Below are 22,750 nucleotides of genomic sequence, written 5' to 3' on the forward strand. Positions count from 1 at the left end.
AATAGTTATATGATTAGGAGGAAGTTGTAGTCTCACATTTCTGGTTCTCTTATTTATTGTACATTGGGAAAGATAATGATTTCTAATGTTGTTCTTCCAGTTGTTCAAATTTATTTTTTGGTTAAGCAATAGGTAGCAATCCCAAATGTATTACACCACAGCTTATTTATGAACACACTTGGCTGGTACATCAGTTCCTTTCTTCGTGAAATTAGGTGTGTCAGACATCTAACACTTAGTTAACTACTCTGACAGACAAGAACAGAGCCAAACTTCTACGGATGAGAAAACAGAATCAACAGCAGCACTTGGACATAAACTGGAGGCCCTGGTTTCGTTTCATTTGCTTTGTTTTTCATAACTACAATGTGTGACATAAGAACTGTTATAAGCAGAATACCCCTATATTTAGTTGTTAATCCTAATTTATTACATAACTGACCTCTTCGAATACTTACTACTTAGACTCTCTGTGTGAGAGGGTGTGGAGATAGTAGGAGTTGGGGGGAGATAAATCCAATCACATTTGTAGGCCACACCACAGCAGTTGATGGCTACTTATCATAGTTCCTAAGTTAAAGTCTTGTATCCTAATATGGGAACTAAGAGATCAAAAAAGACTGGACAGCTCATTTAAAATCCCAATTTTTCCAGCCAAGTTGAACCTGCTGGTAGCTGCTAGATTGTTAAAATGATCCATGAGCCTAGAAAGTTGGAGGTAGTTTCTTCATTGAGAAAATAGAGATGTGTTGCTTAGAGGAAAAGAGTGAAAAATGACCAGGTATCAGACACACTAGTGAACAGCTAGTGAAACAAAGTGTTTAAGTATCTATATATCTTATCTTAGGTATATACAACTGTTATAAGACCATTATTTCTCTTATCTCTGAGGAAAAATACATTTAGTTACAATATTAAAAACAAATAAAAGATTAAAAGTCTAGTAGAAAACCAAATACTGTCATAAGCACAATTACATGGAATCTCCCATTTCTTATGTAGATATTGGCCTATTCTTCCCACCATATTATTTGATAAATGACAGCAAACATTTATTAAGCACCTACCACAAGGGCGGAGTCAAGATGACGGACTAGGAGGACGCGGAATTCGCGTCTCCACATAACTAGGGCACCCACAATACACTGGTGGGGGACCACAGACAACTAAGGGGAATGGGAGGAACCCCCAGTGACAGGGTAGGATGTGGGGCTTGTGGGGGGGAGTGAGGGAGGAGGAGAAGTGGAGGTGGGACAGGACTGGTGCCCCTGAGGGGCGGCTGTGGGAAGGGAAGGGATCCCATGCACGAAGGGGGAAATTGGGGGACCATTGGGAGGGCAGAGGATCAAAAGGGAGCATGCCCAGGTTTTCCCTGCCCTCTTGGGCCCCTGGGAGCCTGCTGAAATCCCAGGCCTGATCCTCTGCCCACTGAGGCCCCCTCCAGCCACGCGGGTCCTGAGGGAGGGGGAGGGAGGTAAGGGGGAGCAAAAGTAAAGGCTGACATACGGGACCGGCATCCCTGAGGGGTGGCTGGAGGATGGGAGGAGTTCCTACATCCAGTGGGACCGACCCACAGTTACGGGGGACGGCAGTTGTGGGGACACCCTAGAGGGTGGTGCAGAGGAATGGAAGGGAACGTGGCCAGCGCTTTCCCTTTCCACTTAGGCACCAGGGAGCCTGTTGGGCTCCTAGGCCTAATCGTCTTACTTTGGAGCCTCCTTCCTGCCATGCAGAGCCCAAGCCCAGCCCCTACACCCCACCCAGGGCTCTACCTCTACACTCGGAGACCCCCTCTGAGAGCCCCTACAGCCACACTGGGCCTAAACCCCACCCACACACCCTCACCCAGGACCTTACCTCCAAACTCCAGAACTCCACACTCCAGAGGCCCCCTTTTAGATGTGCTGCCTCTCCCCTTCTGCGCAGACCCTAAGCAGAGCCCCTGCCCCACGTTTGAATGGAGCCTGCCTAGGCCCCACCCCCAAGGCCTTTTCCGGCTGCATGGGTCCTGAGGCTAGGCCATGCCCCACTCCCAAAAGTCACCCATCTCTCGCCTAGGTTCCCCCCCCACCACTAAAGCCCACCACTGCCTAATTTCCACCCACGCTGAAACTCTGTGCCCCATAGCCAAGGCTTTTTTTTTTCTTTTCTCTTTTTCCTCTTTTAGATTGAGGTTCTGTTTTACCTTGATTCATTCTTGTTGATTCATGTATATTTTTATTTTTTCTAATAAATCTTTTAGTTTAATTTTATTCTTTATACTTTGTTATTGTTCTCCTTTTGGCTTGTTCTCCCCCTTTTTTTCCCTTTCTTTTTTCTGTTGTGGTTTTGTTTTATCTTGTTGCAGTTGTTTCAATTATATTTTTTTCCTAATATATTTTTTATCTTTATAATTTTATTTTGTTTTTTATTCTTTGTTCTTGTACTGCTCCTTTTTTTTCTTCTTTTTTTTTTTTTTTTGCTGTGCCACGTGGCTTGCGGGATCTTGGTTCCCAGGCTGGAAGTCAGGCCTGACCTCCTGTGGTGGGAGTTCTGAGTCCAAACCACTGGACTAAGAGAGAACCTCAGACCCTAGAGAATATTAATTGGAGTGAGACCTCCCGGAAGTCCTCATCTCGGCACCAAGACCCGGCTCTATCCACCTGCCTGCGAGCTCCAGTGCTGGATGCCTCAGGCCAAACAACCAGTAATACAGGAATACAGCCCTACCCATCAAATTAAAAAAAAAATGACAAAAAATAATTACAGACGAAGGAGCAATGTGAAAACTTACAAGACCAAATAATTGACGAAATAGGCAACCTACCTGAAAAAGAATTCAGAGTAATGATAGTAAAGATGATCCAGAATCTCGGAAACAGAATGGAGAAAATACAAGAAACATTTAACAAGTATCTAGAAGAACTAAAGAGCAAACAAACAGTGATGAACAACACAGTAACTGAAACTAAAAATCCTCTAGAAGGAATCAGTAGCTGAATAACTGAGGCAGAAGAGTGGATAAGTGAGCTGGAAGATAAAATAGTGGAAATAACTGCCAGGGAGCAGAATACAGAAAAAAGAATGAAAAGAATTGAGGACAGTCTCAGAGACCTCTGGGACAGCATTAAACGCACCAACATTCAAATTATATTCAAACATTCAAATTATAGAAGAAGAGAAAAAGAAAGGGTCTGAGAAAATATTTGAAGAGATCATAGTCGAAAACGTCCTTAACATGGGAAAGGAAATAGTCAATCAAGTCCAGGAAGCGCAGAGAGTCCCATACAGGATAAACCCAAAGAGAAACATGCTGAAACACACATTAATCGAACTATCAAAAATTAAATAAAAAATTTAAAAGCAGCAAGGGAAAAGCAACGAATAACATACAAGGGAATCCCCATAGGGTTAACAGTTGCTCTTTCAGCAGAAACTCTGCAAGCCACAGGGGAGTGGCAGGACATATTTAGAGTGATGAAAGGGGAACACCAACAACCAAGATTACCTGGAAAGGATCTCATTCAGATTTGACGGAGAAATCAAAAACTTTACAGACAAGCAAAAGCTAAGGGAATTCAGCACCACCAAACCAGCTTTACAACAAAATGCTAAAGGAACTTCTCTAAGCAGGAAACACTAGAGAAGAAAAAGACCCACAAAAACATATCCAAATCAATTAAGAAAATGGTAATAGGAACATCCATATTGATAATAACCTTGAATGTAAATGGATTAAATGCTCCAACCAAAAGACACAGACTGGCTGAATGGATACAAAAACAAGACCCTTATATATGCTGTCTACAAGAAACCCACTTCAGACCTAGGGACACATAGAGTGAAAGTGAGGGGATGGAAGAAGATATTCCACGCCAATGGAAATCACAAGAAAGCTGGATTAGCAATACTCATATCAGATGAAATAGTCTTTAAAATAAAGACTGTTACAAGAGATAAGAAAGGACACTACATAATGATCAAGGGATCAATCCAAGAAGAAAATGTAACAACTATAAATATTTATGCACCCAACATAGGAACACCTCAATACATAAGGCAAATGCTAACAGCCATAAAAGGAGAAATCAACAGTAACACAATGGTAGTGGGGGACTTTAACACCCCACTTACACCAATAGATCATCCAGAGAGTAAATAAATAAGGAAAGCTTTAAAAGACGCAATAGACCAGATAGACCTAATTGATATTTAGGACATTCCACCTGAAAGTGGAAAAACACACTTTCTTCTGAAGTGCATATGGAACACTCTCCAGAATAGATCACATCCTGGGTCACAAATCAAGCCTTGGAAAATTTAAGAAAACTGAAATCGTATCAAGCATCTTTTCCAACCACAACGCTATGAGATTAGAAATCAATTACAGGACAAAAACAGTAAAAGACACAAACACGTGGAGGCTAGACAGTGCACTGCTAAATAACCAAGAGATCACTGAAGAAATCAAAGAAGAAATCAAAAAATACCTAGAAACAAATGACAACAAAAACACAATGATCCCAAACCTATGGGATGCATCTAAAGCAGTTGTAAGAGGGAAGTTCATGGCAATTCAAGCTCACCTCAAGAAACAAGAAAAATCTCAAATAAACAATATAACCTTACACCTAAAGCAACTAGAAAAAGGACAAAGCCCAAAGGTAGTAGAAGGAAAGAAATCATAATCAGAGCAGAAATAAATGAAATAGAAACAAATGGCAAAGATCAATAAAACTAAAAGCTGGTTCCTTGAGAAGATAAACAGAATTGATAAACCTTTAGCCAGACTCACCAAGAAAAGAAGGGAGAGGACTCAAATCAATAAAATTAGAAATGAAAAGAAGAGATTACAAGTGACACTGCAGAAATTCAAAAGATTATAATAGACTACTAAAGCAACTCTATACCAATAAAATGGGCAACCTGGAAGAAATGGACAAATTCCTGGAAAAGTACAACTTTACAAGATTGAACCAGGAAGAATTAGGAAATATAAACAGACCAATCACAGGTAATGAAATTGAAACTGTAATTTAAAATCTTCCAACAAACAAAAGTCTAGGACCAGATGGCTTCACAGGCAAATTCTATCAAACATTTAGAGAAGAGTTAACACCTATCCTTCTCAAACTCTTCCAAAAAGTTGTGGAGGGAGGAACACTCCCAAACTTGTTCTATGAGGGCCACCATCACCCTGTTACCAAAACCAAACAGAGATATTACAAAAAAAGAAAATTATAGACCAGTATCACTGAAGAACATAGACACAAAAATCCTCAAGAAAATACTAGCAAACAGAATCCAACAACACACTAAAAGAATAATACACCATGATCAAGTGGGATTTATCCCAGGGATGCAAGGATTCTTCAATATACATAAAACAATCAATGTGATACACCATATTAACAAATTAAAGAATAAAAATCATATGATCATCTCAATAGATGCAGAAAAAGCTTTTGGCAGAATTCAACACCCATTTATGACAAAAATTACAGAAAGTGGGCATAGAGGGAACCTACCTCAACATAATAAAAGCCATATATGACAAACCCACTACAAACATCATTCTCAATGGTGAAAAACTGAAAGCATTTCCTCTAAGATCAGGAACAAGAGAAGGCTGTCCACTCTTGCCACTATTAATCAACACAGTATTGGAAGTCTTAGGTGCAGCAATCAGAGAAGAAAAAGAAATAAAAGGGATACAAATTGGAAAAGACCTAAAACTGACTTTCCCAATGATATGGTACTATACATAGAAAATCCTAAAGATGCCACCAGAAAACTACCAGAACTAGTCAGTGAATTTGGTAAGGTTGCAGGATACAAAATTAATGCGCAGAAATCTCTTGCATTCCTATACAGTAACAACGAAAGATCAGAAAGAGAAATTAAGGAAACGATCCCATTTACCATCACAACAATAACAATAAAAATACCTAGGAGTAAACCTACCTAAAGAGGCAAAAGACCTGTACTCAGAAAACTATAAAACACTGATGAAAGAAATCAAAGATAACATAAACAGTTGGGCAGGTATACCTTGGTCCTGGATTGGAAGAATCAATCCTGTGAAAATGACTATATTACCCAAAGCAATCTACAGATTCAATGCAATCCCTATCAAATTACCAGTGGCATTTTTCACAGAACTAGAACAAGAAATCTTACAATTTGTATGGAAACACAAAAGACCCCAAATAGCCAAAGCAATCTTGAGAATGAAAAATGGTGCTGGAGGAATCAGTTTCCCTGACTGCAGACTATACTCCAAGGCTACAGTAATCAAGACAGTAATATACTGGCACAAAATCAGAAATATAGATCAATGGAACAGGATAGAAAGCCCAGAGATAAACCCATGCACATAGGGTCACCTTATCTTTGACAAAGGAGGCAAGAATATACAGTGGAGAAAAGACAGCCTCTTCAATAGGTGATGCTGGGAAAACCGGACAGCTACATGTGAAAGAATGAAATTAGAACACACACTAACTACAGACACAAAAATAACCTCAATGGATTAAAGACCTAAATGTAAGGCCAGACACTATAAAACTCTTAGAGGAAAACATAGGCAGAACACTCTATGACATAAATCACAGCAAGATCCTTTTTGACCCACCTCCTGGAATAAGGGAATTAAAAACAGGAATAAACAACTGAGACGTAATGAAATGTAAAAGCTTTTGCACAGCAAAGGAAACCATAAACAAGACGAAAAGACAACCCTCAGAATGGGAGAAAATATTTGCAAACAACAACTGACAAAGGATTAATCTCCAAAATATACAATCAGCTTATGCAGCTCAGTAACACAAAAACAAACAACCCAATCCCAAAACGGGGAGAAGACCTAAATATTTCTCCAAAGAAGATGTACAGATGGCCAAAGAAGACATACAGATGGCCAAGAGGCACATGAAGAGATGCTCAATATCACTAATTATTAGAGACATGCAAATCAAAACTACAATGAGGTATTACCTCACACCTATTAGAATGGGAATCATCAGAAAATCTACAAACAATAAATGCTGGAGAGGGTGTGGATAAAAGGGAACACTCTTACACTGTTGGTGGGAATGTGAATTGTTACAGCCACTATGGAGAACAGTATGGAGGTTCCTTAAAAAACTAAAAATAGAACTACCATATGACCCAGCAATCCCACTATTGGGCATATACCCTGAGAAAACCATAATTCAAATAGAGTCACATAGCACAATGTTCATTGCAGCACTGTTTACAATAGCCAGGACATGGAACCAACCTAAGTGTCCATCAACAGATGAATGGATAAAGAAGATGTGGCACATATATACAATGGAATATTACTCAGCCATAACAAGGAACGAAATTGAGTTATTTGTGCTGAGGTGCATGGCCCGAGAATCTGTCATACAGAGTGAAGTAAGTTAGAAAGAGAAAAACAAATACCATATGCTAACGCATATATATGGGATTTAAAGAAGCAGTACTGATGAACCTAGTGGCAGAGCAGGAATAAAGATGCAGACATAGAGAACTGACTTGAGGACACAGTGGGGAAAGGGAAGCTGGGATGAAGTGAGAGAGTACCATTGATGTATATACACTACCAAATGTAAAATGGATGGCTAGTGGGAAGCTGCTGCATAGCATAGGGAGGTCAGCTCAGAGCTTTGTGAAGACCTAGAGAGATGGGATAGGGAGGGTGGGAGGGAGGCTCAAGAGGGAGGGGATATGGGGATATATGTATACATATAGCTGACTCACTTTGTTGTACAGGAGAAACGAACACAATATTGTAAAGCCTTTATACTCCAATAAAGATGTAAAAAAAAGAAAAGAAAGCACCTACCACATTTCAGGAACTCTGCTAGGGACAAAACAAAGATGACTAACAGAGTACCTGAGCTCACAGTCCAGGAATGACTGAAAGGAAAAAGTGATGGGTCATAAGAGTAAGGGAGGTAAGTCAGTACAAATGAAAAGGTGGGATTTCACTATAGGGAAAAGAGGAAAAAGGATTAATGCTTTGGAAAGAGAAATAAAAGTAAATTTCTGGGCAATGTGAAGCTGAGAGTTGTTCAATCTTGTCAGGTTCTGAAGGCATCTCCAGATCCAGCTTTCAAAGGAAACTGGGACAGTGACAATGGAACAGCTAAAAATAGGTCATAATTATAGCAAAGAAAGCCACAGCCAGCATAAACCTGGCCATTGTTATTGTTGAAGTTGTGGAATTGTTGCTTTCAATTACTCTTGTCATTAGCGGCTTCCTGATACGATCTTCTGTGGTGAGGATAGCTTTTCGAGCTCCATCCCACTTTCCAGGGCCCTGTAGCCGATACTGGATTGGAGTACAGGGTCCCCAAAATAACTGTAATGCCAATTTGGGGTCAGTGAAGGCCAGGGACAGCAGATTGGGCCTGACGCCCACCAGGTCAGCAAGCTCATCCATGGTATCTATATAGTCTCCCTGAATGGTGTGGCGTTGGCTGTCCACATACCTGAAACAGAGAAGACAGAAGCCATGCCTATTAACAATTCAGTCACTCCATCAATTAATCAATGCTTCCTATCTGCTCTTGGCTCAATATTGAGCTAGGAGCTGTAGAAAATAGAGAAGAAAGAAAAGACATGTCTCTATTCTTAAGGGCCTTATAGTCTACTGAACTAGATAAGATAGATACACATGAAACAGAGAAGAATGTAAGACTTCACATGAAACAGACAAGAATATAAGACTTCTGGTAAATCATGTGGTTTTAGACTGCTAAATACAAATGTAGAAGAGGGTAGTTAAAATCGAGCTATGATAAGTCGTTGAAGGATGTGGAAGAAATAGATAAGCTGAGAACAAAGAGGAAAGTATTACAAGTCAATATATATAATGTAGAATACATATTGTAGAAGTTTGGCAGTGAAAGGAAGGAGGAAGATAGGAGAGCACCTAGAAAGGGTATCAGGGTTAAGTAAAAACTGTCTTTCTCCTCCTTGCAGAAGGGAGAGTTATGCTGGTATAATCAGTTGAAGAAAACCACGTCTTTGGGCATGGGATGATTGTGCCTCTGACTTCTCCACAAAAATCTAGGAGCTTTATTAACATCAACTTTGTTCAAATAAAAATTAGCAGTGAATAAGCTCAAGTTCTGAAATTCAGACTGCTAAATGTGTCCACCCAAGCACTAAAATACGGGCTGGTGGTACCACCTTCCCAGATCCTATAGATTACTCATACTAAGAGCCACTGTGACCTAAGTATGCTGTCACATGACAGCCAGCAAAGTAGCCTCTGCAGATTTGTAAATCTACCTGCAGATTTGTAAATCTACCTACTGATTTGTAATTTAACCATATCTACCTCTCAATTCATCGCTGCCCTTCCTTCCTCTGGCAGCTCTAATATCTCTTCATGTAATCCTTGCCAAAATAATGTACCAGGTTTTCTCTCCGTGTGCTTTTTCCTACTTGACTTTTCTTTTAGGCCCTAAACATAGAATTTTCTTAAGCTTTTCTCTCCTTTCCCATCCATATTCAAACCACTTGGTGGTAATTCTCTATTCTATTGTCACAAACTATGATTTCCTTTTCCTTCAAAATATAATCTAAATCCTTAAACAAACACGAGGACAATAAATACAGTACAACATTGCTCTTATTAAGAAGTGGGGGGACTTTCCTGGTCGTGCAGTGGTTAAGAATCCGCCTGCCAATGCAGGGGTCATGGCTTTGATCCCTGGTCCAGAAAGATCCCACATGCTGTGGAGCAACTAAGCCTGTGTGCCACAACTACTGAGCCCGTGAACCACAACTACTAATCCCCGCGCACCCTAGAGCCCATGCACCACAACTACTGAAGCCCACACGCTCTAGGGCCCACATGCTGCAACTACTGAAGCCTGCGTGCCTGGAGCCCATGCTCCGCAACAAGAGAAGCCACCACAATGAGAAGCCCATGCACCGCAAAGAAGAGTAGCCCCCTGCTCTCCAGAACTAGAGAAAGCCCATGCACAGGAACGAAGACCCAATGCAGCCAAAAGAGAAGAAAAAGAACTAAGTGGGAAAAATTAACCACCTATCTTCCTGGGAGAACTCTTACCTTTTGGCCATATCCTCTTGAACCTTAGCTATTTCTTTTATCATTTCATTTTGTAAGGGTAATGTCTTTATCCCTAAAGAGAAAAATCAAAATTTTAAGTGTAAAATTACCTCAGTATGAACACTAACCCTATTAACAATTACCATGCTATGGAAAATTCAAAGGAATACAGGCTAGTTGTCTGTACCAAGGAGGTTACACCTTCACTTGATCACCTTACCCTACCACCACCAGAATATAATCATTAACCTCAGTAGCTTACTCTTTTCTACTTTGTCTTTGTAAGGTATTTCTCCTAATCTGCTTTCCAACCAAAAGCTGCCTCCTCCCTAACATAGTCTTTCAATTGGGAAATGAAATCTGGACATGAGGAAATGATAAATGGCCTTAAAAGTGTACAGAAAATGAGGTACAAAGTAAAAGGAGGGGGGAGGATTGGAAACACACCTGTACTTGTACTCTTATTAAGAAAGAGGATTTATACCACAGGGAGAAGGAAGTAAAAGTAAACTCTCAGTCCTGTTGTATGCCTACAGTTCCATGGAAGATAAGCCTTACCTTCTAAATTTTTTATTTACTGAGAGTGAGGGGTAAGGTCAAGGGCAACTCATAATACCCAATCTTAACAGATAAATTTAAGCACCAATGAACAGTTCCAGTAGCAGGAATTTAACACCAAGGACATGGCTAGACAAAGGTAGAATAGTATTTAAGTTGACATAGACAACTCTCAATTTAAATGATTAGCTTTATGCCCGGATTTACAGGCACTATGCCATGTAGAAAACTTTAGCCACACCCAACTCTAAAGTGTTACTCCACAAAATTCTGGAACGTGTAATTTTAGAATGGGAATATATCTTACCTAATACAATCCTCTCTACAAGTACTCTCAAGTGGTTATCTCATTCCTCCTTAAATATCTCTGGTGATGGGGATCTCATCACCTGAGGAGATGATTTAATTGTTTGGCTGCTCTACTTGCTGGAACATTATTCTTTTCATTGACCCCAGAACCTGGCTCCATGCAGCTGGCACCAGTGGACTTAGCTCTGCCTTCTGGGGCCAAGGAGTCTAGTATTAACAAATGACAGCGTTTGCACCATTTGAGAACAACTGTCATAACTTCTTTAAGTCTTCCCATTATCAGCCTTAAAGCCTTAACAGTTCCCCATATAACAGCTTTCACGTTCTCTGCCCCACTGGTTGCCTTTCTCTGGGCATACTCTAGTAACTATCCTGGTGTGTCCCTCTTAAAACATGAGACCCAAATTCAACCCTCAAGAAATAGCCTTCTGTGTTTTGCCATGTGTTCTTTTCATTTTAGCCTTGGGAATTATTATGTATGTTCGTAAGTCAATGAGGAATCACTGAAATGCTTCATTTGAAGTTAATCACAGGTCTTAAGATGCTCATGAAACACAGTTTGAGAGTTGATTTCCTAATTATTTCTCATGGTACAACAATAATTTTTACTTAAGTAGAAACATGGAGGAGGAGGTGATTTCTTGCCTGTGATTCAGCCAATCCATCCAAAAAACAAAACAAAAAACAAAAACACAACCAAACAAAAAAATCATTATAAATTAGATAGGTAGATAGATAGGAATATATAAAGATGTGTACTGTATCCGGTGGTGCAGTTCTTAATTCATTGATACTGTTGTTGCAGTGTTTCCTCGTTCAGGCACATGTCATTTTTACCATGTGTATTTCCCTCCTTCCTATCTTGCACCTCCTCTTATATTTCCAGCTTACATCAATGGCCATAGCCTCTGAGCAGATTCTTTTCTCTTTCATCTCCAACCTACATTCCCTCCAAATCCTTTCAAATTCACCAATGAAATTTCATTCAAATATTTCTCATATTCCTTTACCTTAGTTTAAAGCCCTCATTATGTCTTTCTTGGACTTTTGTCACAGGCTCGCAGCTGACCTATTTCCCATTTCATTTCCCTCTAACACATCTTCTGAGTTACAAATCTGATTTGGCTCCCCCTCTGCCAGTTAATCCTTCAATTGTTTTCTATTGCCTACATTGAATGTGAACTTCTTGCATGGCACCTAAGGATTTTTCTTGGTTTTGCCTCTATAAATATCTCCAGCTTCATTTTCTTTAATTCCTATAATACTTTATTCTCCAGAATTCTGAACTCCTTGTAGTTCTCAAGACTTGGTTTATTTTGTCATTTTCTCTAAATTTGCATAAATATTACTAATTATTCTCTTCTCTGGTCGAGATGGCCTTGTCCTTTTAGTAAACTCTTCTTTTTTACAGTGTATTTGCAGGTGTAGGGAGAATTGGGTACTTATTCCTTTCTGCTCCCATAGCCAGCTCCTCTACATTGTTATTGGACACTTGTTTAGGATATAGTAAATACCTGCTGAATGAATGAACACATTAAATGTCTGTTTACTTGTCTCCCTTGCTTGACTCTGAGTTCCATAAAGATAAGAATTTTCTGTTTGGTCATATTTGTATCTCCAGCACCTAGCAGAGGATCTGGCATATACTAAGAGGCCAGTAAATGTTAACTGAAGAATGTTGTTGAAGAACAGTGTGGAACTGAAGTTCAGAGATTTCCTAAGGGTTCCAAGGCAAGGTTCAAAGGGGGTGAGCCTGAATTGTAACTCTGTGGAACTAAGTCTTTCCGTCGGCTCTCGGGCCTAAGACAGATTGTATTTATGTAGTCCTGACTAGTCCCTGCATGTTTAATGTAAAGGTAATGTTACAAGAGAAGGAGGTGTGGCTGCCATTCTGCTCTTTCAGTTCACTCCAGCCTTTTACCATGACTGGAAATTGAGAAGGTAGTTCATAAGCTGAGATCCTCTGATAAGAACTTTCTACTGTAGAGTTTAGAAAACCTCCAAAACTAAACTTGCAGTCATTGAATAGAGATGTATTAGCTACCTCCCATGTGCTAGGCACTGGTCTAGACTTGGAAGACAAAGGCAAATAAACATGATTCTTTTATTTAAAGAGCTTTCAATATACTACAGAGAGGGAGGAAATAAACAGGCTTTTCCCACACAAATAACAAGTAAAAGGGAGGCATACCAGGCAGAGAGAACACCAGAAGCAAAGGCACAGGGTATAAGAGTACCTGCTGTGTTTGCTGCATAGTGGGTAAGTCATTCAGTGCATCTAGAAGATTGTAGGATGGATGGTAAAGACCTGCAAAAGATGGGCCTGAAAAGCAGCCTGTATCCAATTTGTGGAGGAACGTGAATGCCATGCTATGACATAATGCTTCTTTGTGATCCAGAGAATTGGTATCATTTCATACAGTTTTCAAGGGAAGAAAGTTACTAAATGAAAGTGGAACACTTGCAAGGGCTCTTGAGAGGGCTACAAGCAAGACAAAAGAAAACTAGATTTCTGTCAAGGCAAGCAAGTGGGTTCAGTGTTCTAGGAAAGGGTGGAATATTTTCTTGACAAGAGAATAGTAATTCTAGAGAACAAAGGAAGTAGGGAAATGGGGCTTGGTGAGGAAAGGACAGGCCAGGGAAGAGGACAGGCAGAGTTGGGCAGGTGTGAAAGAATGGTCTTAAAATTGGCACAGTGAAGGTAGAATTCTGGGCTGAGAAAGGCAAGGATTTGGTAGGCAGACAGTAAAACAAAAAACTCAGGGTTCCTTTTGGAAATTTGATAAAGTTATAGGGATTCTCTGATGATTCCTTCCTTCCAAGTGTTAGAAGAAAGCTAGAGGGATTAGCACTAACTAAGATTTGCTAGCAGAGGAAACAGCTTTTTGTGCATTTCCCCTAAGATCCCCTAATCCCACAGTCACAATGCAGAATCTTCCAAATACTCATTTGCCCTAATCCTCTCAATGGTTCACTTGGTCCTGGAAAAGAGTCTCGTTTTTGTTCAAAGTTTACTAAGATGCTGTGGCCTATTTTAAAGCAACCTTTTCCTCTTACTTTATGACCCAATTAAAAGATCCACTTTAGCGGGCTTCCCTGGTGGCGCAGTGGTTGGGAGTCCGCCAGCCAATGCGGGGGATGTGGGTTCGTGCTAAGAAGCGGCTGGGCCCGTGAGCCACGGCCGCTGGGCCTGTGCGTCCGGAGCCTGTGCTCTGCAACGGGAGAGGCCACAGCACGTACCGCAAAAAAAAAAAAAAAAAAGAGACACTTTATATGACTGGAATTAAGCCAACTTAACCGGTTACTTGCATTGCATTGCTGGTCCAGTGCTCAAGGAGTACGTGATCTACTGGATGGAATTAAAAGGAATTAAGAAATGAACTTTGGGAGTTCCCTGGCAGTCCAGTGGTTAAGATTCCATGCTTCCACTGCAGGGGGCATGGGTTCGATCCCTGGTTGGGGAACTATGATTCCCACATGCCACACGGCACAGCGAAAAAAGAAAAAAACAGAAAGAAATGAAAGAACTTCGGGGAAATTTGGAAAAGTTTTTTATCTATCAACTCTAACATCATTGCTTCTTTTTTCTCTGCTACCATGAGGACCTTCACTAGGGAAGAAGAATCTGTAATTTCAATAAGAACGTTTTTAAAAAATATTTATTTATTTATTTGGCTGCGCTGGGTCTTAGTTGTGGCACGCAAAATCCTCTTTGCGGCATGCATGATCTTTAGTTGAGGCACATGGGATCTAGTTCCCTGACCAGAGATCAAACCCAGGCCCCCTGCATTGGGGATGCAGAGTCTTAACCACTAGACCACCAGGGAAGTCCCTCAACAAGAACTTTGAACAGTTTTAATTAAACGTAAGTAATGGTAGCAAATTTTATTATAGTAACCATAGAATCAAAGAACTTCTTTGTTAGAAGGAACCTTAAAAGTCATCTGATTTCTCCCTATTCTGAGGCTTGAATCTACTTCCTATTGGCCTGGCAAAAGTTTATTTTTGATGTTAAGCTGATATTGTGCAAACCCTCAAAGTTTCACTCCTTGTTTCTAGTTCAACCTTTGAAGTGATACTAAGCAAATATAAAAAACCTTCTGCCATGGGGCATCTATTCAGGTATCTGAAGGGAACTTTCATATCTCCCCTAAATCTTATCCTCTCCAGCCACACCTCTCCAGCTCCTTTAGTTGTACTTCAAATGGCACATTTTCAAACCCCTTAACCACTCTTGTCTCTCTCCTTTTAATGTACTCCAGTTTCACTTTTAAAATGTCTTTGGGTGTGGTCTCACCAGTTCAGGGAAGAAGAGTTGTAAATTCCAGGACATTATAGTTTTTTAATAATGCCAGATATAGTTAAGTCTTTTGGAAGCCACATCATTCTGCTGACTCATATTGAGCCTGCTATCCCAAACCCCAAAGTTTTTTCTCATGTTTTCCTAGCCAAAACTTTCTGAAAGAGGGAACATAAAGGGGGGAAAGTAAGACTTTGAGTGGCTGAATCTTCTTCATTCTGGACTAGTCTTTAACCAGCTCTTAATTTTTGTCTAAAATGAAATCACAGCACTTCTATATGTGACTTTCTCTAACTATAATGAAAGAAGAATAATTCTTTTGCTTCACAAATATGTATCAGTTGTCTGAAATCTAGATGAGTGGATTTTAATCTGGAGTGCATGTGTGAATCACCCGGGGAACATTTTCTCAACAATTTTATGTAAGCCCCACTTGAGACTTATTAAATAAACACCACCAGGCAAAGCATGCCTATTTTTGGAAAACTTCCTAGTAGATTCTGCTATATGTCCATGGTTATAAGTTACTACTTTATATTCCCTCAAAAATTAATTTTTGAGCACTAATTTTATACCAGGCACTGTTACAATCATACATGCTGTCTCAGCTATTTATAAGCAAGAACATAAACATAATTAAACAAACCACTAAGTAATTCGGTAGTCATCTTGCATGGTCACTTACCTTTAAATACTTGAGTGACCCAGCGTCCTTGGAGCTCTGAAATGGGCATAATGGCACCCAAGGGCTGGATCAAGCCTATGATTGCAAGAGTTGGCTTTTCTAGGTTAGGCGGGAAGACCTTTTTATACAGGGATATCTTGTTTTTGACTACTTTGACAGAATCTTCAAGAAAAGGAAAGGCAAAGCTATAGCCTGTGGCAAAGATAACAGCATCAATGTCATCCTCCCTGGAGCCATCCTCAAATATGGCCGCTGTCTCTGTGAATTCCTTCACGTTTGATTTCACCTTCACCAAGCCAGAAATTATACAGTTTGGCAGAAAGTCATTTACCGTTGGATGCTGACTCAGAGCTCTGTGAATGATGATAAAGAAGGAGAGATCATGAGAGAGAGAGATCATTACCATGTAAGTAAAATTCTATTTTGATTGAGGTGGTTAATCAATATGCCAATAGTCTCCCTTTATTCATGAAATTTGGGAAAGGTCTAATGTATACCAGCTTGACAAAGGTAAGGATCTCAGAGTAAAAGTTGGACCCTGGATGGCATTGAAAGAGAAGCTGTTGGAGAAGTGAGGGAAGGATTGTTTTATTTGATGAGTACGTGCCTGGTTTCTCAAGGACTAATAATGCTCTCAGTGATATAAGGCCACAGTCTAGTAGCTTCTACCCATATGTCAAGAAATCTGCAGAACTGGACTATCAGCATTCTGTTGAGTCCCTTTTCCTCTTCAAAGGCCCAAGAGCCAGGCTTGGACCATCATTTTCCAAAAGATATAATAAATTGCATGTGTATAGTGACTTACAGTTATAAACTGTTTTTACATACATTAACGTATTTGAGTCTCACGCAAACCCACTGAAGGAGGCAGGACAGTTGTCATTATCCAGGTCTTATAGACGAGGAAACTGAGGCCTGAAGAAGTTAAGTGGCTTGCCCAAGGTCACACAGCCTAGGATTTTAGGATTTATATCAAATGTTTTTTTATGAACTCCCTTGAGATACTCTAGGCATGGTAAGTAGTGTTTCCTTGAAATAACATAGGATAAGGTGCAGAATCTTGGACCTTTCTAAAAGCAGTGTGAATCCTGGACCCTGTGTTAACAGGCTCTGAGAATCCTCAGCCCATCATGTTCAGACAGAGCTGGCCTCTTCTTAGGAACAAGATATGTTTAAACAGTATTACTGGTTTGCTGCATTTAGTAATTCTTTGACACAAACCTTTAGGTACAGATTCTGTTCTCATTCCAACCTCATCATTTCATCTTTCTCTCCAAACTTACTCCTGTTCACTAACAGTACCACCATCCACATTTTGTGGCCCAAGCCACAAAACTGTGAGTCTTACATCTGGTCACCAAGGCCACGCTTTCTCCTCTTAACACCCCCAGAACAGTTTTACTTATGCTGTTTCACGTGGGCCATTACAGCTGTCTCTAGTGCCTCCTGCTCCATCCTCTTTCAGTCTATCTTCTACATCATTTTTGGAGTGATTGTTCCAAAATGTATTTATTATTGTGTCACTCACGTGCTTAAAATCTTTCAGTGGCTGTGGGCTGTCTTCATTCTAAACTTTTTATTTAGCAGAGCATACAAATATTTTCATATATCTGCCCAGTGAACCAGGAGATGTACTCAGTCACTCTTCCATCTTTGCCTGTAGTCCAGCCAAACCAAACTGTGTGCAGGTCTCAGAGCATAATGTATTTTTTGCTATTCCAAGACCTTGTATTTATAATTAGAATGCTACTTCCTTACCCTGTTTGTTTGACTCTCTTCTATTATTCCATATAACCTCAATATATTTTGTGATCACCAAAGTTATGGATGCTACAGTTTCCATAATTGGGCGAAATAAATTCCTGAAAGGTTGGGGAACACAGTCTCAAAGTATCACCCCACTGGTTAGTTTCAAAGGAAAAAAAATCTTTACAAAAGAGAAACCTGGTAGACCACCTAATCCAAGTTGTCAAATTTTACATCATTAATATGCAATAAACTGCTATCATATGGCTCCTGATGTGATCCTCCAAGAAGGCACAACATAACCTATGGATATTCACACCAAAATTGTTTAACCTAAATATAATAAAGGAAGAACAGCTATGAAAGTCCAAATTTAGAGACTTTCTGCAAAACAAATGGCTTGAATTCTTAAAAAAAAAAAAAAAACCCATGTCAAGAAAATGGAGATTTATTTCAGATTAAGAGAGATTAAAGAGGTATGACAACTAAATACAATGGTGTAATACCTGACAGGACCCTGGATTTAAAACTATAAAAGCTACAGGAAATTCCCTGGCGTTCCAGTGTTAGGACTGCAAACTTTAAGCAATGCAGTGTGGCCAAACAAATAAATAAATAAGCTACAAATATTATTGAAACAATTTGGAAAATTTGAATATGCATTATATTAGATAACGGTATTTTATCAATGTTAAATTTACTAAGTGTGATAATTATGTTTATGTAGAAGAATGCCCTTTTTCTTAGGCAATATATGCTAAAGAATGTAGGGTAAAGTGTTGTATTGACTGCAGCTTACTCTCAAATGTTTCAGAAAAAATTTATGACTATATGTATGTATATATGGAAGCTATATATGTGTGTATCTATCTATCTCCAGAGAGAGGGAGAGGGAAAAAGCAAATATAGTAAACCGTTAATAATAGATGAATCTAAGTGAAGGGTATATGGGTGCTCATTGTACTTACTATTTTATAGCAATTAAATCTAAACATTAAAAAAATTAAAAGCTGGAGGGGAAAACAGCATTTAAAATCAGCTTCTAGAAACGCTCACAGTCTACCTTCTAGGCTGTGTGAGAACTCCTATCTTTCATACTCTCATAGCACTCCATGCATTTCTTTATCATATTCTATTGTCTATCTTCTTGTTAGAGTATTAAAGGAAATATCCATTTCTCAAGTCTGTCATTTATTACTTGTGTGATCTTGGGCAAATTAGGTTCTCTAAGTGTCAGTTTTTATATCTGCAAAATGGAGATCAAAATAGTACCAACCTATAGAGCTGTTGTGAGGATTAAATGAGATAATGCGTGTAACTCATTTAAAACCGTGCTTGTCTTATATTAAGTCCTCAAAAAGGTACAGTGTTATTAGTATTACTATTACTATTAGGTCTTTAGTCTCAGTATTCTCATGCCAGTATAATGCTTGGCTCATAACAGATGCTCAGTTGTTTGTTGGATGAATGAATGAATGAATGATGCATTGCCCGCTACTACCATTTTGTTGTTGCTATTGGGCATCATGTAAAAAGAACTGGTACCTCGGGGAATGATAAAATGGTTAATGCCAAGGAGAATTATAGCCTGAAAATTACAGACCAGTAGATCTTGGACTTCTGTGGGGGAAAGGTAGAAATCTAATCTCAGATTCTGTGGACTTGCTTAATGTAAACATAGAGGTAACCGTACTATTAGCCTATGTGAACAGTCCTTATTCTTTGCGTTGACTGTTACTGCCCACCTCCCAGCCTGGGAACATACCTGTGTTTAGGCTTCAGGCCAAACATTTCATGATCAAACCTTTGGTTCATCTTTTTTTCCAAAAATATATTTGCTAATGTTTGACCACAAATCTTCTTCATAAAATATTTAAATCGAGAAGAGAATAACACATCAACAGGATATCCATAGTCTCCGACACGATTGAAGATCCAAGCCCCTCTTCTGGTGCTGAGGAAAACCTGAGGCATGGGAAAAAAAAATGTTTGTTTTTGCCATTCTCTGACTTATTTCTCTGAAGGAATGGGAACCCAGTTACTTCAAGATGAACTTCAAACTCATTAGTCTGGCTTTTTATTCCCTGGCAATATATATATATTTAAATTTCCTGCCATTTTCTTCTCAAACACTAAGCTTACAATTAAATTGGTGTAGTCACTGACCAAGACTATGTCTTGCTCCCAACCACCAGTGCATTTCTGTTTAATGTCATTATGCCTCCCTGAAAAGCCCCCTATCCCCTTCATTCTCCAAAGCCTATTCATTTTTCAGATCCAGATCAAGTCTGCCTCCTCCATGAAGATACCACTGACTGTTCTGGCTGATAACTTTCTCTCCATCTTCTGAACTTCTCTAGCACTTGTCACCTGTCCAACTCATTTAAAATCATGGAACAGTAAAGCTGAAAGCAACTGGACATCATTTGATCTGAAATCTTCTGTCTTTTTTTTGCCTTTGACATTGTTTGCAGTATTAGAAAAAAGTATCATTTATGTTGATATTTAATATTATATATTCTTATCTTTTATCTTTCCAAATGTGTTTTCTCCAAGGTGGGAGGTAGAGCATATACATCCTTTAGTCCCCAGCCTATCATCAGCATCACTTCCTTTTATTGAGAATTGTAACCTGTAAATCGCTGTACTAGGTCCTTTATCTATATTTTTATTTGATCAATACAACAACCTCTTGAAGTAGGTATTGTTATGTCCATTTTATGGATGAGAAGCATGGAGAGGATGAATAACTTGCCTGAGATCGTATAGCTACTAAATGATAGAGCTGAATTTCCAACCTAAGTCTAACTGACTCTGAAGTCTGTGCTTAAGTAATGTTTCATCATTTATTTAAGGGAAAAACTGAAGATTGCAAGTAGCACAACAGGGAACTGGTCTGTCTTTCTGTGTTATCTGCTGGCTAAAGTCCACGTAGTAAAAGTTTGGTATTCAACTACCTGGCAAAAGCATCACTTTCTCTATATTATAAAACTCGCTGGAGATATTTTCCAGGGTTGTAAGCTATATAAGTACATTGTTTTATGGTCTCTTGTCTAAGCCCTCATGTTAAAAGGTGACCTGTCTACAGAGGGATAATCATGTACTTCATACATATATTCTCACCCGTGGTGACCTTAACTGCTATCATAAATAAGCACTTTTACATGTCACCGTTGAAAGAGCCTGTGTGTAGTCTTAGAAATCAAATGGTTTTGTGTGCAGTGTGTATAACTTTTTAAATATAGGTTATGAGTAATATAAATGCTCAGAGCTTCATTTAAAAAGTTCTCTATGTATAAAATAGTGTCAATAATACATAGGTCAGAAAGCTTTCTCAGACACAACCACCTTACCTCCACCCGCTCTTCCTGCCTTGTTCTTTGGCAATTTACAATTCCTCAGTGCTTGTAAGGCCCAGCTCCTCTATAACTGACCATTTAACAAGCCAATGGTATTAAAGAAAGCTCATGCCTTCGGTCCCCACCACACACCTGGTACATTCTTTTATCATAGCACCCACACACATTTTTACCCTTTATTGTTTATATACCTATTTCCTAATAAATGCTTGTTGAATTAATTCATGGAGTAATATATAAAATTAGTTTTGTGGTGATAGATGGGGATAGACCTGAGAAGAAGTGTTATTGAATGGAGTTTGTGGGTAAAGTTCATTTCACAAAGTTGTGGCATTAAACTTCTATTTGGAGTGGGATAGGGAGGGTGGGAGGGAGGGAGACACAAGAGGGAGGAGTTATGGGGATATATGTATATGTATAGCTGATTCACTTTGTTATACAGCAGAAACTAACACACCACTGTAAAGCAATTATACTCCAATAAAGATGTTAAAAAATAAATAAAAATAAATGCCAACCCTAAAAAAAAATAATTTTAAAACAATTTGTGGAGAAGCACAGCTTAATTAAAGTTACTGAAGAACAACCAGGCATTTACTTATTGCCAACAAAGTTACGATTCAATAAAGACGTGAATAACAAAATATATCAATGATGTCTTTTTCTAGGAATTTATAATTAAGATACTTTTTTCACAGTTCAAAAGCTATGATACAAAAAACAGAACAAACAAACCAAAAAACCTCAAGGACATAGAAATTGCTTTAGTGTGAATGTTATTCTGTGTTACCTAATGGTATGCAAAGGCTGGGGAGAGCTGCTTGCATGTGCTACAATGTGGATGCTTTTCATACTGATATCCATGTTGTCTCTAGAAGGATTAGACTTCTTTTTTCCATTCGGGAAGTGATGAAGAGTGAAGAGGAAAATTCCTCCAACATCCTATTAGTGAAAAGCTTTCAATGACTGAGTACACTTTCCTTCAGATAAGAGCATTATCACTTCTACTGGCCAACAGGTGATCCACACTCTGAACGCTGCATTCTAACAAGCTCTCCCAGCAATCACCTGGTCTTCCTCAGAGCCAGAAGCACACTCTGAAGAGACAGCTGAGTGAGATTATGAGCACAGTTTGTGGTCATGACCAAATTCCTTAGTGTGAGGCCAAGTGAATAATGGGAATCTAACTTTTAACCTTGGCTCCATCACATCATCAGTCAAAATGTTGCCAACTGAGGCAGTGAAACCAAGCCCTGCATTTGCCATTGGCACTGATGGGCTGTGTGCAGGTATCCGTACACTCTGCTGGGTCCACTTGCAGCTTCCTTGGTGAAGCAAAGTAAATAATTTACTAATTCAAACCTGCTTGGCTGTGTGGCTAATTTCCACAGCCAGATCGCCTCCAGAATTCCCAATGCCAATTATAATGACTCTCTTTCCAGTAAAACTCTCTGAATTCTTATAATCTCGACTATGGAAGTACTGTCCTTTGAACTTCTCAATTCCTACAAGAGAAGGGAAAATAATTATTGGGTGATGGTTTATCTGATATAATTTGTTAAATCATTCACTTTTTTGCAGTGTGTAGAGTTTATGCATATATTCTCCATATGTTCTGCTTTTACTCAGGTGCACTGTTGCCTTTCTGAATATTTTGCCTGTTTCCTTTTCCCATAGCCTAAGAGTGGAACCTTGTGATTTCCTTATCATAAGTAGTCTGC

General features: G+C 39.2%; 1 protein-coding gene and 1 long non-coding RNA gene across 2 annotated transcripts in view; one reads left to right on the plus strand and one right to left on the minus strand.

The window, feature by feature from the left end:
• The window catches only part of LOC113611655 (uncharacterized), a 33,333-nt gene extending 10,943 nt beyond the window's left edge, over positions 1-22,390 (plus strand). The window contains exons 2-3 of the long non-coding RNA XR_003429538.1: positions 16,084-16,330; positions 21,905-22,390. This is a non-coding gene — a long non-coding RNA (uncharacterized LOC113611655). The remainder of the gene's footprint in view (positions 1-16,083; positions 16,331-21,904) is intronic.
• LOC113611653 (dimethylaniline monooxygenase [N-oxide-forming] 5) overlaps positions 8,024-22,750 on the minus strand; it is a 29,741-nt gene continuing 15,014 nt past the window's right edge. Inside the window, exons 4-8 of the mRNA XM_027090936.1 lie at positions 22,392-22,534; positions 19,436-19,635; positions 15,925-16,277; positions 10,073-10,145; positions 8,024-8,480 (exon numbers count right to left, since the gene is read on the minus strand). Of these exons, the coding sequence (XP_026946737.1) occupies positions 8,135-8,480; positions 10,073-10,145; positions 15,925-16,277; positions 19,436-19,635; positions 22,392-22,534 (1,115 nt within the window). The 3' untranslated portion in view covers positions 8,024-8,134. The remainder of the gene's footprint in view (positions 8,481-10,072; positions 10,146-15,924; positions 16,278-19,435; positions 19,636-22,391; positions 22,535-22,750) is intronic.

This window comes from Aethalodelphis obliquidens, unplaced genomic scaffold (assembly GCF_003676395.1).
Source record: "Aethalodelphis obliquidens isolate GAN/ISIS:26980383/991018 unplaced genomic scaffold, ASM367639v1 scaffold70, whole genome shotgun sequence".
In the NCBI taxonomy this organism is placed as follows: Eukaryota; Metazoa; Chordata; class Mammalia; order Artiodactyla; family Delphinidae; genus Aethalodelphis; species Aethalodelphis obliquidens.